This window comes from Camponotus floridanus, unplaced genomic scaffold, assembly GCF_003227725.1.
Source record: "Camponotus floridanus strain SB8 unplaced genomic scaffold, Cflo_v7.5 scaffold20, whole genome shotgun sequence".
Classification (NCBI taxonomy): Eukaryota; Metazoa; Arthropoda; class Insecta; order Hymenoptera; family Formicidae; genus Camponotus; species Camponotus floridanus.
Window position 1 is genome coordinate 366,071 of NW_020229326.1, and position 21,574 is coordinate 387,644.

At 35.0% G+C, this 21,574-nt stretch overlaps 3 protein-coding genes across 7 annotated transcripts in view; all 3 read right to left on the reverse strand.

Annotated features, from left to right (window-relative positions):
- Positions 1 to 7,799: 7,799 nt before the first annotated feature.
- LOC105250578 (apolipoprotein D-like) lies at positions 7,800 to 10,612 on the reverse strand. 2 transcript variants are annotated; one of them, XM_011256742.3, is made up of 5 exons: positions 10,445 to 10,612; positions 9,277 to 9,395; positions 8,896 to 9,026; positions 8,483 to 8,662; positions 7,800 to 8,200 (listed from the first exon to the last, which is right to left on the reverse strand). In XM_011256742.3, the coding sequence occupies exons 2-5, from the start codon at positions 9,385 to 9,387 to the stop codon at positions 8,056 to 8,058; spliced, it is 567 nt and encodes a 188-aa protein (XP_011255044.1). In that variant the 5' UTR covers positions 9,388 to 9,395; positions 10,445 to 10,612; the 3' UTR covers positions 7,800 to 8,055. The 2 variants fall into 2 exon arrangements, with proteins under 2 accessions (XP_011255044.1, XP_011255043.1); XM_011256741.3 differs by lacking the exon at positions 10,445 to 10,612 and adding an exon at positions 9,807 to 9,884.
- A 1,153-nt stretch (positions 10,613 to 11,765) lies between these two features.
- LOC105250577 (apolipoprotein D-like) lies at positions 11,766 to 14,340 on the reverse strand. The gene is made up of 4 exons (XM_011256740.3): positions 14,158 to 14,340; positions 13,401 to 13,531; positions 12,746 to 12,989; positions 11,766 to 12,479 (listed from the first exon to the last, which is right to left on the reverse strand). Exons 1-4 carry the CDS (start codon positions 14,323 to 14,325, stop codon positions 12,024 to 12,026), a joined length of 999 nt encoding a protein of 332 aa, XP_011255042.2. The 5' UTR covers positions 14,326 to 14,340; the 3' UTR covers positions 11,766 to 12,023.
- Positions 14,341 to 19,952: 5,612 nt separating this feature from the next.
- LOC105250575 (transcription factor Ken 2) overlaps positions 19,953 to 21,574 on the reverse strand; it is a 32,478-nt gene continuing 30,856 nt past the window's right edge. The window contains exons 5-6 of one of the 4 annotated variants that reach the window (XM_025408309.1): positions 21,230 to 21,521; positions 19,953 to 20,910 (exon numbers count right to left, since the gene is read on the reverse strand). In XM_025408309.1, the coding sequence (XP_025264094.1) occupies positions 20,437 to 20,910; positions 21,230 to 21,521 (766 nt within the window). In that variant the 3' untranslated portion in view covers positions 19,953 to 20,436. Of the gene's footprint in view, positions 20,914 to 21,205; positions 21,522 to 21,574 lie in introns of all 4 variants that reach the window. The other 3 variants (XM_025408306.1, XM_025408305.1, XM_025408308.1) reach the window with 3 other exon arrangements.

A 21,574-nucleotide genomic window follows, 5' to 3' on the forward strand; every position in this document is an offset into this window, starting at 1 on the left:
ATTAAAGCTATCAACCAACAAACTGCAGCAACTTTTCTCTCTCAGCCTGCAAAAGGAAAGAAAATATAAATTGATCCCCATGGAAATCCCGCGCTGTCATCGTCATTCAATATAATCGAAATCGCACTTTCATACATTACATCTTTTTACCAGCGCAAAATCAGGATTATAAATCACTTTAGCTGAAATTCTTGCTGAAATATATGAGCAATAAACGCGCCCGACATGTTAAATCGCTGACGATGAACAGCGTATTCGATCGCACACCTTCCGGTGTTTTTTCCTCTTTCCATCATCTGAGCGCAGGCCCCTCTTATTGAAGGACAAGCGTATCCGCCACGAGCTGACGATGTGCGGAATACGAGGTGCTCTCGAATTTCATCCTCGAGGAATCGGAGGCAATTGGAATATCCATCGTGCATTTGCATAATTCGAGATCGACGACGGATACGGGAGAACGCCCACGTAGTCGCGTCGAATCGCGATCGTCTTACCGGATTCTGTCTCGCAACCCTTTTTCTCGTGTCTACCAGAACGTGCTTGATTACCGAACGTCGTTATTACTGACGATACGCGAGCGAGAGGACGGGGAAGAAGACGGGGGAGACGGGACTCGTTTTGCAAATTCGCGGTTGATTGAAAAGCTCGTGCGGGATAAAAACCGCGGCGGATAATCGCGACGGGAGAAAAAGAAGAGAGAGAAACCAATCAAATGATTACTCTCTTATAGTACGGATGCATAGGATACGCTGTCCGTTAACGGGGCCCGATCTTTTAGCGGTCGATGAGAAACAAATTTGTCCGAGATGCGGTCCATCCACCCGCCCTCTTATTGATTCGCTGCATCGCGATCTCGTCGTGGAGGCTATTAACTTAATCTCGGCGATTATACAGTTACATGAGAGAGTTATCATTTAATATTCCACGGCCGATACAGCTCATGTTTACTCATCGTTTCTATATTATAACGTCTATACGAATTACACGCCACATCGAAAATAAGAAGACTGTTAGTACAAGGTTTATTAATATAATAAGAGTGAAAAAAGTTAAGATCTAGAATATACGCTGATCAGATTAATAGATAATTTTTGCATTTTTTATATGAAATTAGCTCGTGTTTACTCATCATTTCTATATTATAACGTCTATACGAATTACACGCCACATCGAAAATAAGAAGACTGTTAGTACAAGGTTTAGAAACATAATGAGAGTGAAAAAAATTAAGTAAGATCTAGAATGTACGCTGATCAGATTAATAGATAATTTTTGCACTTTTTATATGAAATTACAGAGTGACTTGCTATATTATTATAATAACCATGATTGGAATTTCAGGGCGGTTCGTTAAAAATATTTAATTTTAATTAAAAAGAAGTTGCTCTTGTGTAAAGAAGCACCGTTTCATTATCTAAAGAATTTGTCGCATTCTCATAATGTAAATTTCATTAAATTTCTCCTTAATATAAAAAACAAAATATAAAATTCTAATTATATATACGTATATACATCGCTTAAAAAAACATCTCCATAATCTTGGCGAATATGTTTGTATTGCTATCTGGCCGTGATAGTTGGCACGTGTGTGAGCACAATATGCGTACAGCAGATCTAAAGCGGTACAGCTGATATCATAAACAAGACACCGCAGGGTACGCGGTACGAAAAACGTGGTTTAATCTATTGCAAATACCCACCGCCACACTTAAATCAAGCTAAAGTCAAGAAGAGAGAACGGATCCCTTTGTCGGTTCTAATCTGTGCAAACAGTCGTATATCTAGCAGTCGTCGACCAAACTCTCGGTTTATCCGAATTTATACTCAGTAGCAGCTTCTGGAAAATGTCGTGAGACATAAGACTCATTTAATAGATATATTTGACGTATTTCTTTTCTTTATACTCATTTTTTCTTATTTATATAAACGCAACACGTTATTTATGCTGTTGATATAATTCATCATTTGCTTTAATCTTTAGCAAAGTTTATTTGTATATAAAATAATATATAATAATTCACAATCATATATTTTACGTATAATTACAATATATTTCATCAACAAAAATTCATAATCAGTTATTAGAGAATTTTTTTTATTAAAATAATTAATTAATTAATATATATGATATTTCACTGTAAACAAATATCTGTGATATCTTGTTTCAATATATTTCTATGGAAAAAAAAAAACATTTCTCTTCCTCTCTTGAGAATCTCCTTCTCTAGACAGCCATTGCAATGATGTATTATTAAAGGGACGCGAATTCGCGCTTCGCGAGGAGCGGCTTTTAGTAGAAATGAGGGTAGCGCACTTTCGGACGGTGTGCCCTTTTACGCTCACGTACACACCAGAAGAAGACCTCTCTCGTCTACGTCCGCCCGAAAGAGCTCCGGATGCATTATCACTGCGGTTTTCGCTTTAAACGAGACTTCCTTTACGCCGATCGCGCGCGGCGCGGCCTCCAATTAACGCTTTCCGCGACCGCTCAAAAGGACCCGGGGTGGCTCTGAAAATGGATTAAAGCGTGCGCCGTTTGTTACCGCCTTTTACAACGTTTGCGGACACCGAGATGTAGCACCGAGTTGCCGGAATCGCGCGTTGACAGTTAGAGTTCCCTCCATTTTCTACATCGGGGCGCGACAATTTTTCGAACGCGCGATAAAAGAGAATTTTTTTTCACTTCGTCGCGCATGTACCTGCTGTAACAATGTTTCAACGAGACATTCGATACATCGCGAAATATACGTGCGAAAGATATAGAGCTTCGATTACTCGGATCCAGCGTGGAATATAGCGCGATATATATCATCATGGGGTTTCGACGATGGGGTATATATCGGATTTGTTCTTTCGCTCGACGAGAGAGAGAGAGAGAGAGAATCGATCGGTTTGAACCAATCTGACCCCCGCGAGGAGACGCAAAGGGTTGAAAGTAGAAAAAGCCGCGGGAATATGCGAGGGGAGCGGAGCGAGGAGGGGGGGGAGGGAGGCGGGAGAGGAACGCGAGTCTGAAAATAAGAAGATGTAGATAAAAGCGCTGGGGCTGCACGTTGGCCTAACAAGACTCAGGACTCAGGGGCTATTATCATAATTGTGGGCTGCAGGCAGCGGCTGTGCCCACAAACCAGAATGCCCCTTGTCTCATCTACCTTCGTCCTCGCCTTCTTCTTCTTCTCCTTCGCGTCTTATTCTTCTCCCTTCTGCCTCGTTCCTCTTCTCTTTTCACGGCTTTTTACTTAAATCTTCTCGTTCGCTCGCGCGTTTCGCGCGTCTCTTACCGATCTTTTACACGCGGAGACAAATGGAGCGGCCATCCTATAGATTCAACCTCGTTGTTCCATATTTCCATTTAAGTTTAGAAAACAATGAATAATCCACGTAATGCGACGCACGTGGTGACATTAAGATCTGTGATATGAGACAAATCAGAATGTTTGAAGCAATGCCTTTCATCCGTTAGACACATTAATGTATTATTTATTGGCAATGAAAACAAATGTATATTTTCTATAAATAATTGTTTAGCCACGATTGATGTTAAATTATAGAGCGATATTTTGAAATGATGCAAGTGACTTAACTGATAATAAGAAATGTAAATAACTATAATTACATTGCATATACTATTTAAGTAAAATTACAGACGGACGGAATGTCTTCCATGTTTGTTATTAAATTCAGCTGGATATGACATGGATCCTTCGACGTGGACCACCCCGAACCCAGGTGAAATGCAAACAACCATGTTTCTCTCGCTCTTCAAAATGAGAACACGTGGAACGAGTGTTCTCTGTGCACTCTCTTTTAATCTCGATATTTGTCGTAAGAAAAATATGAGACATAAAAAAATTAACTCGAAATGAGAGAGAAAAAAAATGTTTTATATATAATGCAATACTTAAAAAAATTTTTTTTCTTATTATATTAACAATTAAATAATGAGAGGTAGTTTATAACAATTTTCGTTATTAAGAATATTTCTTATCGAGCGTATCGTTTATGTAACTATGTATAATTCGAGTTATATAAGATGTACATTTAATTTATCATTGCATAATAGATCCAATTATTTTTTGCTCACTGCAATTATAGGGATATTTGCGTGTATTTACATCCTTTAATTATTAAAAGTGTATAAAAAAAGAATTGTATCGAATATTTTGATGTTACATCGAAATGTTAAAAACTTGTTATTAACGATTGTATCTTGAGATTTTAAATTGATGCCCTACTTCTGATACCCGAATTTCTTTTCTTTAATTTATTATCATCAATTTTATTCCATTATTCAATTTAAATTCTAAATAAGAGAAAGAAAATATAATTTCTTATTATTAATTCTTATTATTAATTCTCTGAAAATATATTATATAATACGTTATTCTACCTCTTTTCGAGAAATAAAATCAGAGCTAAATTTGAAACTAAATTTCTTAATTGAGAACTTAGAATGTTATAAAGTGTATTACGCAATTCCCTTACATATAACTTGGGAAATTTCATTGAAAGTTGAGTTCAGATTCAATTACAATTATAAATGCAATCACACTGCAACGAAATTCTCAGTCTCGAATCCTCGTATCTCGGATATTCCCGTTCTCCTTCTCCAGAAAGAAACGAGAAGTCGAGAGCAAACAGCAGGTGCATGATATAGAATATCTGTTTTCCTGTAAATTATGCGAAATAAGCAAATACTTCATCCTCAAATTGTTGCACGGTGTGTCGAAAGAGCATTTTTTTCCCATTTGCTTCCCGTGCACTCTTTCAGCGAGAGATGCCAGGGGCGTGTATGTTTGTTTAGCTTCGGTGTACCCTGTTATTAGGGACCGCTGCCCGTGCCCCTCGAAAACCGTAGGGCCCACGCCGAGATTTGGCCGCCGCCCGTGAGCCCGATCGTGTATCCCCTTCCGCTCTTTGCATCCTCATCGCCCTTCTTCCCTCCCCCTCCCCCTGCCCATCCTCCCTGTTTCATTTCGTGCGTAAAAGGAGTTCTCGAGAGGAAAAGAACGACGAGATAAATTCGGAAGGGGGTTCCACGGCTCCTAGCGGGCGTTCTTTGCCTCTATCTAGATCTTGATTTAGATTCTACGGCATTTTAATTTATTACACAAGCGAGATGGCGACGATTATACGAAAAGACTATCTAGCTGGAAAAAATACGCCAATTTTTAGCCGTATAAAAAGGCAGAAAATATGGCTTTATGAAGTATAGGAATAAAAAAAGCAAAGCTTATATAAAGTATTAAAGAAAGGATACAGAAATTTTAATATGTTTCTCGACTCTTAAAAAATGAAAGGCAAGATTTATTGCAGTATCTCAGTTTCATCTCATGTATGTATGATGCAGCGCAATTTCCGTCCTTTTTAAGAAATGTTTTTTCAATTATTTTATTATTTAAATAAAATTATTTAAATAAAATAATTTACAGAGATGAAACTGAGATACTGCAATAAATTTTAATATGTACTAAAGTATGAATGTAAATAGAATTTTTATATATGTAACGTGATGTGGAAAGAAATACATACTTATTATTATGTATGTCCTATTAAAATGGTGTCTCTGCCAGGATTTATGCGATACGCGTTCACACAGAGAAACTCATACGTTTTTTGCAGTGTGATTCGTGGGATTCGAGCGACTCCTCTTTCTCTCGATGCACAATGCATCCCTGATGGCATATCCTGCAGGTCCGCAATTGAATACTGTCTGTTTGTACGAATGGCACGTGACAATGGCCGAAAGCCCGGCCTCGCACGCGACCGCACCCCGTGCGTCACCGTTATTTGTTTAATTTAAAGGTATTGTTGCGCGCGATGTTTTCGTCGGTCCGATTTATTTCGACCATGATCATTTCCCGCATTTTTAACGTGGGAGAGGCGTCCGACATCAGGAATACCGGGCATTGTTAGATTTTGATTCACATTTGAGTGACCCGGCGCCTCCTCTCTCTCGCGCGTTCTATCTTTTTTTTTCTCTTGTAGTTAATTATATTGCCCCGAAACTTTTACTACCCCATTAATGAAACTTTTCACGTAGCCATTTATTAGCTTCCTTCTCCAGCGCGATAAATAAAACACTGTACGCGCCATCGCTGCATGTATTATGTATGTAATATTACAAAGCGGATGCTCGCTCGCGTACGTAAATTATCGTTAACTTAATGGTCGATTAAATATTTCTCGTGTCGTTTTGCATAATTAAATTTTCATAACTGGTTTAAGAAAATTTTTCTTACCGACCAATTGTATCGGCTACTGAAGCGGTCGAGCTTGGATGTGTCTGCGGGATCTTGCAACAGAGATTCTGATACCTGCAGCTGAAACTTTTCATCCGACCAGGTACTGTTAAAAACGATCAACCATGGGTAAATTCTCGTCACGATCAAGTGCCTCGATTGGCCCGGAGATAATTAAAGAAAAATGTCATTATCAATCATTTTGATTGCTTCAAAAATAACAAACATAAACGTTTTATCAAATAAAAATGCTATTTGTTATTGATAACGGAAAGTTGTACAACAAATACTGTGAATCTACAACAAATATTGTGAAAGATAATAAAATAATAACAATATATTATATCATAAAGTAAAAAAATTAGGATTTAATCAAAAAAATATTTTTATGAATTATATTTGTATTCGTGCATTCATGCATATATGTGAGTTTAATTTATTATATCTATTTATAGGTATTAACTATGCAAATAAAAAAATAATAATATGCTACTATATAATATATAAAAGTGCAACATTCCTCCCATGAAAATAATTATTAAACTATTAATATTAATTAGTAAGAAAATAAATAAAATATTTAATAAAATTAGATTCTTTTTATCTTACAATTAAATTATTATTATGTTAGCAGGTTTACATATATATCGACGTAATAATCTCTTTCTCGAATAACTGCATTTCTGTTATCACTATGATTATTACTTTATCCGTTATATTTTTTAAGAGAGCATTAGCGTGTAGCGGATTTTTCAAACTACGCAAATACCCGGAAGAATTTAACTGTATCTTGTCGATGCCCACAGCCATGGGCACACTCCCGGGCTCGATAATATTTCATCAAAGGATTCCAACATGATCGTTCGTCGGTGATTAAGTTTACGACACATCAGTAATTCAAATGAAATTATTATCTAAATTATTCTATACGTAAAACTACTATATATTTTCACAGCAATCCAAATGATATATAATTATTAAATATATGACAGTAGTAATGTCAATAAAAAAAGATTTCTTTTTTCGCAATATTTCTTATTTTTTGTAATTATAATTACTGGGAAAAATCTGTAGAAAAATGTGGATAATAAATTAGATGAGATTATTTGATAAATAATATTTTTTCATTCAAAAATATTATAACAATTTTAAAAGTTAAGACAAATTGTCTTTCAGTCTTTTAGTGTCGCAATATACTTTCAATAAATAATATTATGTATAAACATAATATATTAAATAAACATAATAATTTAACAATTGTGAGTAACTATATTATAAAAAACAAATATAAATATAAATAAGTATAAACATAAAATGTACATATATCGTACATATTTGTATTTTAACACTTTGATCGCGAGATTATTTTATTACTCAGACGCTTCAGTATTTAAATATTGAGAGATGTTACTTTTTTTATTCTGTCTTTTATTTTTTATTTAATAATTATATATCAAAAAATAAACAAGTTAAAACTCATATCTCGCGTTTTCAAAGTGTTATTAATACAATTATAACCATATCTATTATATTTATAATGATGCTATATATGCCCGATTAATTTATTAAATTCCTTAAACTTCATTGTAAAAAAGTATATAAGTCCATAAGTCTAAAAAGTCTATATAAGTTAATTTTTGACACATATTGCGTTAAAAATCACAGATATGGAAAAAATTTTAAGTGTGAAACTACAACCACGCAGTATTCTGATTTTGATTAGATATTTCAAATTCATAATCTAAAGAATCATCGTAAAAAATATTTCGTTCTTCACCAAACATTTTTCCTTGTAAATATATATAGACCATTCTTAATACGAAATCGGACAATTTTTCTGATCTGTTCGAATAAAATATGCCCTGCTGATATTGTTTTTATCGATAACTTGGTAAGCTTTCTCTAAAACTGCAATTGGCGGCTTTGGTTCTCGTGTTAAAATCCAAACGTTTCGTACGCTGCAATGAAAATACATTTTAATTTCAAGAACTTAGGACAAAATTGTTTAATAATCTAATACCTTTGAGTTTTTCTTGATGATATTTAAAGTACATGAACAGATTAAAAATTAAATCTTTTCTTTATTTAGATACACGAGAATATAAAATTGATATTTAACGATAAAAATTTAAAAAAAGAACTTATCATCTATTCAATTCCAAATTTTTGAAATTTTAGTTTATTCTTTTTTTTCAACGCGTTCTTTTTTCTCTCTCTCTCATTTTGTAAATGACACTTACTTGAACACTCCGAGATTTGTGCAGCTCCATACTACGCTGTATGACTTGTAATCTGTATCCAAAATCCAATAAGGTGCATCAAACGATAGTGGCAAGGATGGAAAAGTAACGGTTAATTTAGAATCATCGGATCTGCCAATTAACCTTCCAATGCCCTCGATACTCGATGCAACTCCAGTTCTAAGCAAAACAGACAGAGCTTTATTCCAAATGAATAATTGCTGGCAACTGATCATCTCTGATTTCTCCTCTCTTTCTCTTTTTCTTTATTAACCATTAATGACCAAAATTATTCTATGAATTATATAAAATTATTCTATGAATTATATAAAATTTTTTTTAATGACCAAAATTATTCTATGAATTTTATATATAATTATATAAAATTATTCTATGAACGTTATCATACTCACAATGATGAAATTTGCTTATTATTGATCTTCACCGTGTCATTCTCGTTCAGACTGTAATTAGCTGTCACACATTTTCCACTAAATTCGAACCACGCAAAGTATCTTTCGGCTTCGTACCATTTTCCCAAATACTGAAAAAAAGAAATATTTATGATATATTTTTATATTTCAACTACTGAATACTAATTTATATTATTAAAGCGAGAATTTGCATGAATTTTCTTTCATTCGTAGAATATAATTAAGTTAAAAAAAATTTTATTTTCGGACACAATAATAATTATTACTTTATATCGTAAAAACTTCATAATCACTTATGTATAATAATTTAGATAATTAATTTAAAGAATTATTAATTCTCGATATATTATCGATACTTACTTTATTAACGTCAAAATGTTGCGCTGCCTCCAAATTTGGACATGTACCCAAAAATGGCACTTGGGCTATCGCTGCATTTGCGATGATAACGATTACAAATATTCGCAACATTTTCTTTTCTGAAAAAAAAAATGTATATTATCAGTCAAGTTTTCATTAGAAATATAGAACGTAAAATTATTTTTACAACATCAACGGCAATCGATTTCAGCATTATATGCATGCAAATTAATTCAAATGAACAGATGCTATTTTAAATTAATCTTAAGTTTCAATCTATGATGTTTGAAGAGATTAGAATCTTCGATCCGTTATATTGCAAAAATATTACATTCTTTCTATATTCGTTCGAGAGATACTGTAAATTTAATTTCAAACAAACTCTCGTATTTATCTCGTTGAAATACTGTATGTATATCGAAAATTGTTAATATAATTGTAGAAAATTGTTTATGTTTCTAATCAGATGGTCGCTATTAAAACAACAAAATTCAGATGACATTATATTTTTCTGCTTATAAGTTGCTTACGTTGATTTTAGCAAACTTTTCGAGAATATTTTTCGATAGTATTTCTCTCCTTTTTAAAGTACGCTGTCAGTCTACGTAACTATATTAGCGGAAAACTGAAGACAAATAGGCGTGCATTCTTTTATATCCCGGTACTTTTTTTTTATACTAATGACGTTATTTCTGCATGTCATATTTTATGTTTATGAATTCAATGTTTTGCTAGTTTTTATCACTCACATTATATAAACTCGTGTATTGATTTCACTTATATGCAAGCACTGACACATAAAAAAATGAGATAATATCAGATAATTATTTCGAGTAGTTATTTTTTCACGATATTGTATAAACGATTTGAAATTCTAATGATGTTCCCATGTCTTTCTGAGGATGCCATAATATTAAATGAATCAAATATCTGTACAAAAATTTTAATGCAGATGATTTAAGTTTAACCGATTTTAATTCTTATTCCTTCATCCATTCTATTTATTTCGTGAAAATGATTATTTATGCAAATAGTTTCTGCTAGTAAAGTATTTGCAAGAAGTTCAACGAGACGAAGCAGGTGAATTGGAAGCTTAGAGCGCAAAGGGGAGAATGGAGGGAAGAAAAGAGTATTGATGATTACTTTACGATTTAAATGAGATACTCACCTGATGACCTTGATCGTATCCAGGAAAGAAATACGCGTTGAATACCAATATGCGGAATTGATGTATTCAGTATACTCCTCGCGCGACGAACTGTTCGCAGGTGACTGCGCTTCTTATTCCTCACTTCGTGCTTGCGAAGACGGACTCGTTGACTGGATGCGTTTGGCAGAGTTCTGTCAGTTAGTAGGTCAATAACGGTACGTCCGGGGTTCAAGAAACCCGTCTCGAATTTACCATTAACCAATAGATGATCGTCGATTTCAAAGACACGTGAATTATTTTACGATCGGGTGCGATGGACTGCTTTCGAAAATGCTCGATCGTTTCTAATAATCTCAAACAAAAATCAACGTCCCGAAGAAATATTTACAGCGATAAATAACACGTTAGTATTAACTTTTGAATAACTTAAAAAAGGAGCACATCGATATTTCAGTTAATATAAAATTTGAATTGATTTCAAGTTCATTATTTTGCGAATTAATTAATATTTATACGTCACAAATTATTACATTAGTTCTAAATAATTTTAATTACTTAGCTCTCATTAAATAAGAAAGAAACATGAAAGAATCTTCGTTAAAGCATTATCAAGAAATATTTTCTTATGGATAATTTTCAATTTAAATATTTTTTTATATTTTTATAAATGCGAAAAAATATATATATATTATTCAAGTTTCTTCTTTTTCTTGATGAGTCACTATGTATGTTAAAATATTAAAATATAATAAAAATATTATGTAAAATTTCATATTTTCTTATCCATTTATCTAATTCAATTCTAATTAAGATTCTTCTAATTTTATTTGTATATTTGAATATGAAATATTTGATTAATTGCCAATATTTGGCATCACATCAATTTATTTATATATTGAACGATATTTTTGATACATTATTGTCGAAACAAGAAATCAAATTAATATTAATGATATGGAAAAATGTATCCGTTACGTGACCCGCTTATATTTGTCTACAATGAAAATGCCACGACATATTTAGCTTTTACTGGCATCATGTCGTGTGACGCATGAATTGAAAAGACTTTCCAAGAGTCCGCAAATCGTTTTCCCTCGCATAATATATCCACACGACCCACAAATTATCACAATGCCCGTAGAAACCTTACACAGAATACTTTTAATAAAGTTACTTCTTCCATTAATCAAAATTGTCATTAATTAATCAAACATAATTATCTTTACATTAACTTACATTTAAATTACGACGGCCATATGTTTGATAATCGATTTTACTTACATACTGTTCAGTAAAGTGGAAGTGACGAAGACACAAAAACGAGCAAATTTTATTAAATCGTTTTTTATAACAATCTTTATTCTTTTTTAGTTTCATTTCTTTTTTTTACATTTGTACGTAAGTCTATAAAACAAAGCGCCGTGCCAACCCCATGTCCTCGAGCGACGACGACGCGCCTACGGGACAATGATTAATGATTTTGCTGTACTTAAGCGAGACTGGTTTACAAGGAGAAAACCGCTACAAGCCTAAGACCATCGAATAACCCCGAATATGCCCTTGCTAATCGCCAACTAACAGATCTCTTTAGATACTCCTAGACAGTCTTTTTCTCCGTCTCATTCGGATACTCGCTCTTCTCCTTCGCACTTTCCGCGGCGATATCTTCCTTAACTTCGACAATGATCGTCTTAGCATGCACGTCGTCCTCCTCCTTTATCGTCTCGGCTATTTTTAGAATCCGTTCGGGAACGGTGTCTACGGACTGCTCGACCTTTACGGACTCCTCCGCTATTATCTTTGGGGCGTCGAAGGCCGCTTTCTCAGCCGAAATCCCAGCTTCCGGTTCTTCCTTCGTTTCGATGTGGGCGTCGTTCTGGACGACGGCCGATTTAGCGTTCGATTCGGCCGTTTGCGAATTCTGTTCCCCTGGTTTTTGCGTGGTGGGTTTCTCTGTTATGCGAGTATCCGCCTCTAGATAGGCGCAATCCGCCTGATCGGTTTTCACGAAGAACGTCTTTGATATTTTATATTTGTCGAGAACGCCATAAGCCTGCGACAAAAATAAAAATTATGTCGATTATTAAGAAATAAGTACTTAGATTTTACATTAAGAATTTTATTAATTTTACATAATAATAATTACTAAGGAGTTAATTGGACGATAATTTCTTAGACGAGATAACTAAGCTATTTAGAATAATCTTTTTAAGACAATAATAATAATAGTTTTAGCATATATGTATGTGTGTCTTGTATACATATCGTGCGTTTTAAGGCGCGTAATATTTTAATGCATTTACTTTATTAAGCACATACCTTTTGAAGCACTTCTCCAGATGGTATTCGTTGCCTCGTCATTACCCACGCATTTTGCGCATGAACAGGACCGATACCTTGACAATTCCACAAAACGGCATACGAGTCATAATCCGTTTCGAGTACCGAGTACTTGGTTTCGGGTGTCAGTGGAATTGTAGTATATTTAACCTGAAGTTTACCCTCCTCGGCCTTGGAAGCTGCGGGTTTAATTTCGCCATCCAATATTCTCTTTACACCGGTACTAAATGTGTCAAAAATATTAATAATGAGAAATTCACATGTCAAAACAATGCGCGTCTATTAAATAATTAAACTAAAATTGCATAAAATCAAAGAATAATAGAAAAATTAATTTATTTTATTCATGTCCTTTCGGCATCGATAAAAATGAACACATTTAATTATTAAGTGGATTATTGATTTTTGGAGGCCTTTCTTCACAATCGTTTGAAACACTTTCGCCGGAACCGCGTGATCAAAATATTATCCTTGTATAAATGTTAAAATGCTTATAATTAAATCTGACTTGAAGCTTTAAAACAGTGCTTATTTGCCAGCCATGTTTTGATTTTGTAGTTGATCTCACTCACAGAAAAAATTAAAAAAAATCGATTCGATTATTTGAAAATAGAGACGCATAATATATACTCACAAACGATTCGTGACTTGATTGCTCACGTGGTATCTACCATCGGTACCTTTGGTATAATTCGTCATCACGCATCGAGATACCACTTCGCTTAATTGGAAGTATCTCTCGGCTTCGAACCAAATGCCAAGAAACTGTAAAGTATTAAATATTCGAAAAGTTTAATCTTAATTATTACACAAAATTTTTTATTTAAATATTACCGATATTCATAACATTATAATATACAAATAAATATTCTATAATGGCAGATCAAATAAATATTCTATAATGGCAGATCAAATTGTTGCATTCATATGTTAAGATTAACTGAAAAACATATCAAGTCCATTATATGGAAATCAATATTGACGATGAGTCGCATGAAAATATCTGTGTCTGACAAAAGAATCATGTTTACTATGATGGGCTATCAACGAGAAAAACAAAAAAAATCATTTCTCTTACAATCAGACTGATGCTTCTTTCTACCAACGTCGTTTAACTTTCATCTTAGCTTAACTCACTCTTCGTCTTCTTCTAACTGTTCCTTTAGAAAAAGACAAAGAATGAGTTAAGCTAAGATTAAAGTTAAGCGACGTTGATAAAAATGGCCATAAGTGATATATTTTCCAATGTTTAATGTAAAAAATTTAACACAAAAATATAATTGTTAATATATAATTAATATAATCTATAAATGCATAATCGAAAGAAAGTGTAATATATTTAAAAAAATTAAAAAATGTAATAAAATAAGCTAAATAATAAAATTACTCACCCTTTCCATATCAAAGTTCGCCATGGGTATGTATTCTGGACAGAAGCCCAGATTAGGAATTTGGGCGCTGGCCCAGGCCAGGGTCGAGAGCGTTAGGATGATCTTCCCGAACATGTCTGATGATGATCTGCCTCGAGTATCCGTTGGATTCCCAACCTTTATATACATTATAGCAGGAGCGTTGACCGAGCGGTCTTACCCCCTCTGTGTTACTCACGTGTTGATACTCTTACGGTACTCTCCGCGGCCCGAGAGCCTGGGCGAGCAGACGGTGGTCATTGGTCAATGATGATGCGCCTACGAATATCTCTCGGCAAGTCCATCTTGGTCAGCGACAGCGACCAAGAACCAGAAATGCAAGATTATGCAACTTCAAGATGAACGGTACTTCCAGACCTATAGACACCAATCCCTTCGGGAATATTACTAAAGAGAGAACTCTTTCCACTACGTGGAAGTTCCTAATAATTTCCCGAATTAAATGATGTGTGGTTAACGGAGAAGAATTTCAACTCTTGATGTATCTCCAATTTAAATCATGCTCCTTAATTAAAGACAACTGGAGCAGAAGCAATGCTGGTAGACTTTTAAAATCTTCTAAAATTTATAACTATTGTACATTTATAATTTTTCAAAATAATTTTTCTGTTTCTTCTTCTTATCAAATTACGAATATTATCAAATTCAAAATAAATTTTTAAAAAATAATACATATTATAAATATTTGACATTATCTCGAATTAATTATAATTTTATTGAGAAAAGTTGACATAATTTATTGAAATTTGATTGATAAGATGAAATTTGTCGACAAAATTTGCATACGTCAATTTATTATAATTGTTAAACATATAAAAAGCTACATATCGTTGGAATATCTCATGTCGAAAAAGTGCAATCAATATTTGCATTAATATAATAAATTCCAATTTATTACATGATTCCTTATGTGATGCGTACAAATTGTGTTTATTTGTGCGTTCCATTACAAACATCCATCTTCATCCCTTCATTCATAAAACCAGTTCCAGCGATCTGAAACTTTGCATGAACGCGTATTTACGTTCGGAGCATGTGCAGACCGATCCCTCTGAAAGGAATCAAAACGAAGAACGGAGGTTGTCTGTGTCACGGTGTAATTATGCAATCGACACTGTCGAGATTGGATGTACATGGCATACGGCATCTTGCTGGAACGTAGCCCACTGGTAACGGGTCTCGCACTGTGTGTGCGGCTTTTCTTTTTATACAAAACCAGAGTCCCTCGCGGACCGTTAGCCAGCGACGTTGAGCCTCTCCTTTTTTTCCGGGATTCTTTTGCGAACCACGAACCGCTATGCGCATTTCGCAAAAATGACAATTAGTGTTTTGATCTTGATGAAGGAGACGGTCTAATATAATTAAAAGGCAACGCGACAGCTATTCCCGGTGTATTTGATCAGCGGGTTATGTGGCTTGAATCATTGAGTAATAAAAAAGTAGAAATTATTGGTATGTGACTCTATAACACGAAAATCTTACGTGTGTAAAAGATTCTTTCTCTGCACTTTCATCTCCAAGGCATGCAATAAAATCTATTGTTTTAATGTCAATGTATTTTCATCAAGTATCATATAACACGAACTTTCTCCTCTTTTCTAATTGTGTATAAAATAATTTTTTAAAATTTTATCTTAAAAGTTTTCAAAGAATAACATTTTGCAAAGGAGTCTTTAAAATTATCTTCTTTAATCAGAATTTATCAAAATTGTTAAAATTATTTAATATAGCTAATTTGGAAAAGCAATTTCTCTACAAATTTCTATTTAAATATAGAAGGTTTTATGATGAGGGTTTTAGGATGAGAGAAGGAAAATCGATAATACATATTAGTTCGATTACGCTCGCTTTCTTTTATCTTGTTGTACACAGTGTTTGCATCTGAATTAATTTATTTTTCGTTAACCTATGAACACTAAGAAAGCACACGAAGCTCGCGCCCCGCTTGGAAAATGCTTAAAATCTACAAAGTTTCACCCGGATGCCCGAGGAAAAGAAGACGCTGATGAAGAATCATAACAAATCAACATTTTTCTCTATTTTTACAAATTTATATGCCAATTTATACATCCTTTAAACCTGTATCTATTTTTAAATCACTCAACTTATCGTTCAACCGATTTGGCATCGAATAATCCAGTGTTTCTCTACATTTCCATTTGTCTGTCGAAAGCGAAATCGAATTCGAGATCTTTGTCTTTTTTTCTTTTTTTTTTCCCTCGCCGGACACGGTTTCGAGAGAGACATCCGGATGTGTGGGCGCGCTAAACATAATTAATTAACAATAAAATAATCTGTAATGCATAATCCTAGTGCGTTTATACGGCTCGAGAAGAGGGAACGATCGAAAGTCGGGAGCACGTGATAAGGGTGGAAAGGGAACGGTGAGACAAAGCCGATCGCGTTTATTTAATTATTATAGGCGACTCGCAAGATCATCCCTCGATCGGTTTCCTCCCGCCTTCGCGATTGCAAAGATTTTTCCGGGTCACATCGAGAGCCCGCGACGGGCCGATCACGGGAACGATGCGACACCGCGCGCTAAATAATAATTACTTTAGCTTTATTATCATTTAGTATCACATTACGTTCACTGTGTTTTGTGCTGGCCATTGTCTGCTTGGCTTTGCGAGAGCGCACACCACCCCTCTAACCTCGCTTTCTGCTCCATTACGATGTACATACGCGTCTTCGTCACGATATATTCGTCGTGATGACGGAAAAAAACGGTAGAATAAAGAAGACATACCGATCGATTGGTTTCCATCCCGAACGATTGCGATTTTTTTTTTATTTTACAAGAATAAACAGCAACTTCGATCGCGATCGTGTTTCCCGCGCTTTGTTTGACAGATAAGATATGACTCTGAGACGAAACGAAAAATTTACATCTTTGCGTAATTTTTACCTAGACACGACTATTTTATTACTTAAAATTCAGTTGAGAGATAAATTTACTGTCATTAGCATACATCAATATTAAGCGTTCTTTTACATTCCTACTTTGTTAATCTCCGCGTTGTAATCGATAACGTATCTATGCAGTTAAGTATATATTAAGATTGTAATATCTTTCAAGTACAATTGTGTGCGCGCCGTTTAAAACTTAGGTATAAAAAATCTTGTCCAAAATGTCGCGTATTGCTTTAAAAACTAAAATTGCATTTGCTGTGTAACTAATCTTATTTGACAATTTTTGTGGAAAATGTCTTTGGTGTGAGCGTATCGAAGTGCTTACACTTCGCTAGAGAACAATTATTTTAATTTTTAGATTCCTTCAATTTTTAGATTTATAATACACGTATCTCGGTATCTTGCTCATTTTGCAATTCCTCACAATTACGATTCGATCAATTGCTGCATTAAAAGTAGTCTTTATACTTTCGTATATATGCACATATATGGAATGTGTATTCACATTGAAAATAATAAGTTTTCAGGTATGTCTCTCTCGTTAATCGACCAATTCATTTTTTCTCGTCCTTTAAAGTCACATTTTCGAGTATCATCGAGGTGGTTTTACAAACTTTTAAGGAGCAAAAAAGAGGCCGAGGCCCTTCTTCAAGGCACCTTAGGTAATATAATGCCTACCTAGAGAAGAAAGAAAAAAAAATATGACGTCCTGCGTCAAACAAAAATGAAATTATAGAGAGAAGAAAGCTACTTACAACGATCTAACTAGCCTTAACGAAAAGTTGAATTAACTCGAATAAATCTTAAAATCTTGTACGTGAACTCATTAACATTTTTTCATTTTCTAAGCGAGCTCATTATCGTCATCTTAAACGTCTACGTCCCTTAAGACTATGAACACATGAAATCACTGCCCAATCGACCAATTTGGACCCATTTGACAAGGCACTCGAGTCGCTGAGTTACCGAAGGGTAAAACCGTGAATCAGGATATGAAGAGGATATGGAAAGAGACAACGATGTGGAAGACGGGACTTTAGAAGACAGAGTATTAACACAACGTCGACGTTTACTAGATATTACAATAAATTGCATCAATAATTTATAAACATCGTAAACGTGTCTTCCGATTCGTGTTCGCCCATAATATTTTCTTCCCTCGTCGTGCTTTCCCCTTCTCGTTTCGTGATTTCCCATTTCTCTTTATTTATACCGTTTCAGCATGACGAGATACCGACGAGATACTTTCGTGTATGTTCGCGATCAAAACCGTACAGCGACCAACTACGTACGAGCAGTTAGTTGAAGGCGATTGGTGGGCAGGACACCTAAGATCTACCTAAGACAGAAATCGGTGGAAAGTCGGTTGGTCCCTTTGCGATAAGTGTGAAATAAATAAATTCTAGTCCGTCTCTCATTTTCCGCTCCTATTTAACATTATTTACATCGTGAGATTAGTGTCGCACGCGAGCTGAGGTAAAACGGGACGTCTTTCCGGATGCCACGTGCGCGATTAAAATAAAATAACAACAAACAAGACGCGACAAAGAGACGGCGCTTCGTTCCTACAAGCTCGTCAAGATTTGGCGCGTGATAATAATTGACCCCCGTGTTCGTTCATCATTATTCTTGTACTGTTTCCAGATTATGTTCGACGATCGTGTTCGACATGTACGGACGACGTCGAGCATTAACAAAGGTATCTTATCAAACTTATTGCTTATGCGTAACGATGAGATACTTTCTGAAAAGTCGCAATCGAGCGACCTTAGTATCGAGAAGATTTTTCTTTTCATTTGTGTAAAATCGACTTTTTATTCTCGTTATTCTTCAAAGGCGCTTCTCCGGTGCTGCGTGCCGTTCGTCTTCGAAGAAAATGCATAATTTTTCATCTGCGTCTTTCTTCAAATATTACATAAATATTAGATATTACACGCAAATTTATCTGAACCGAAAAAAGTTCTGTACGTACACCAGATACAATTTATGTCTTAAAAGGTTCTACCAATGTTTGGCATACTTAAAGCGTGAGCATTGCATGCAGATATTTGTGTATCGTGAGTGTTAATTACTTGAGTAGATGGCAACGTGCTGTTTAACGCTCCAAAAATGTGTACTTAAATTTTCATGCAAGAGTGGTTTTTATACCTAATATCAATAGATATAAAAAACTCTCGAAGAAAACTTAATAATTTTGAGAACTGTATAAATTATATATGTAAGAAAAAAAATCTATAACAATATCATTTATTAATACACATATTATCATTAATTAATATATAAATTCTCTCTAATAGAAATTTATTATATTAATTTATAATATATTATAGCTACATATATATTATACAGTATAATATACAGTATAATATAATATGTTTTTTATGCTCTAATTGCGTAATATATAACAAATGATATTTTATAAATCTGATTGCTGTGTTTTGATAGTTAAAAATTATACAATTCTTTTTCTTGTCTCTTTAATATTGATTAATATTAATGATGTAAAATATGTATAAATATATACATGTAAAGAGAAATATTATATTTCTTTGAAATATATTATTATTTAAGAAATATACTATTATTTCTTTGAGTAATTAAGCATTACGATGCACGAATATCTATAAATAATGCACCTTGAATATATCAAAAATTGATTTTATGTGATAGGGCATAATATCTGGTGTACATTTCTTCGTTAAGACAACGGCACAATTTTATAAATATTATTTTCAAAGGAAAAAATTTGTGCGTTCCTAAACTTTCAAGTGTAATTCATGACAGTATCCAATAAAGGAAAGCAAATTATAATATTTAATAATAAATTAGAAATAATTTAGAATAATTTAGAAATAAATTCTTGTATGAATCTTTGTGATAAAATAGTTTTTGGATATAAATCGCTCTTGTTCTTGCCTTCCGCACTTTACTTGTGAATGAAGGCACATATTATTCTTTATTATATTCACAGATCAAAATAACTCTGTGGCTGGACTATCCAAAATTAATCTGTAAATTAAGTTTTCGTTGCTTTTTTGACGGTATGATAAAAAGTTTTAGAAAAAAGAAATTATTTCTCAAAATGTAAAGATCTCGCATCCATTTTTAAACTGTAAATTTTTTGTACAATAATTTAAAAAAGATTCCTGAGTGATAATTTTATGGATATCACAGCCCGTAACTTTTCAAATAATCCGAATAAAAGTCGAGTGTCTCGATCGCGTCATGAAATAAAAATCCTAGGAGCGTCGAGAAGCCTGCTCCAGGGATTCATCATTGAGCGCTCGAGGAACACTCCTCAGCACCGGATGGCCTTTGATCTTGTCGCTATTCGTGATTGTACTCGCGATGTAGATTTCTGCTGAGCAGTAGATTATTGTGCGGCCCCGAGAGATGCCTGATGAGATCCTGCAGATTGACGAAGTTGGACGACGAGCAGAAGCAGCACGAGAACGTATTGTCCGGAGCAGCTATCACGCCACGATGCACCGAGCAGAGATGCTTCAGCAGATGCGCCTTCTGCTTGAACATGGCAACGCAGAGTCTACACGCGAATGGTTTCTCGCCCGTGTGCACTCGCAGGTGAGTCTTCAGGTTCCACGACATGCCGAATTGCTTGCCGCAGTAGCTGCACCGGTATTCACGTACGGGGGTGGACTTGGGCGGGTCGTCCGTCGACGGCGGCGGCGGTGGTGCTCGGGTGGGTGGCATGGCCCAGGTACCCCAGGGTGGCTCCAGGGCCGCCGCCGACGCCGGATCGGCGCTCGGCGGTCGATGTGACGGCGATGTCGCCGACCTATCCTGCTGCACAATTGCCACTTGTTAATGACGGAGAAATTGCGGATTTGAAGAGCTTTTATATGAACTGGAGTAAGCATCTCGCGAGCACGTGATAACGAATCACAATTTCGTCTATTGACGAATGATATCTCTTATCATGTCTGCGTCTTGAAATAAAGATTGTAACGATTCAGTATGAAAGAACACCGAATTTATTATTGGAGAAGCTAATCAATCACGAGTTTCTTGAAGATATGGTTAACACTGATTAAGATATATATGTATAAAAAAATAATAAATGTTAAGCGTAGCTTACCGGGTACAGTGGCGCGTAGCTTACCAGGTACGGTGGTGCCGAAACGCTTAGCTGATGTGGCGCCTGCAATCTCCTGGGCGTTTCGAAGCCAGGATTGAAGGGTACGAAGGCAGGATTTTGCGCGGGAGCGTTGTGGAAACCTGGCCTTCGCTTGCGATGAGGCGTCACGACGTACGCCTCCGCAGGTGGGATCGGTATCTCCTCAGGTTTCCTCTTCCCGGCTTCTAAACCTAGAGCCAACCGCGCCACCAGCTGTCGCTTCCTCTCTTCGGCTTCCTCGAGAGATTCTCGCCTTTCGAATATCTGCTTCTCAGGCCTGCGACCAAGTCAAATCGTTTTCAACAATTTCCGTCAATTCTTTGTACCTTA

Bases quoted from the DNA above. Each gene is read 5' to 3' on its own strand.
- LOC105250578 (XM_011256742.3), bottom strand. From the start codon at position 9,387: ATGTTGCGAATATTTGTAATCGTTATCATCGCAAATGCAGCGATAGCC. The intron at 9,027-9,276 runs GTAAGTATCGAT...TCTTTTTTTCAG, and splicing joins AACATTTTGACGTTAATAAA to TATTTGGGAAAATGGTACGA. The intron at 8,201-8,482 runs GTAAGTGTCATT...TTTTCATTGCAG, and splicing joins ACAAATCTCGGAGTGTTCAA to CGTACGAAACGTTTGGATTT.
- LOC105250577 (XM_011256740.3), bottom strand. From the start codon at position 14,325: ATGTATATAAAGGTTGGGAATCCAACGGATACTCGAGGCAGATCATCA. The intron at 13,532-14,157 runs GTGAGTAATTTT...AATACTTTACAG, and splicing joins CGAACTTTGATATGGAAAGG to TTTCTTGGCATTTGGTTCGA. The intron at 12,990-13,400 runs GTGAGTATATAT...TGACACATTTAG, and splicing joins AATCAAGTCACGAATCGTTT to TACCGGTGTAAAGAGAATAT.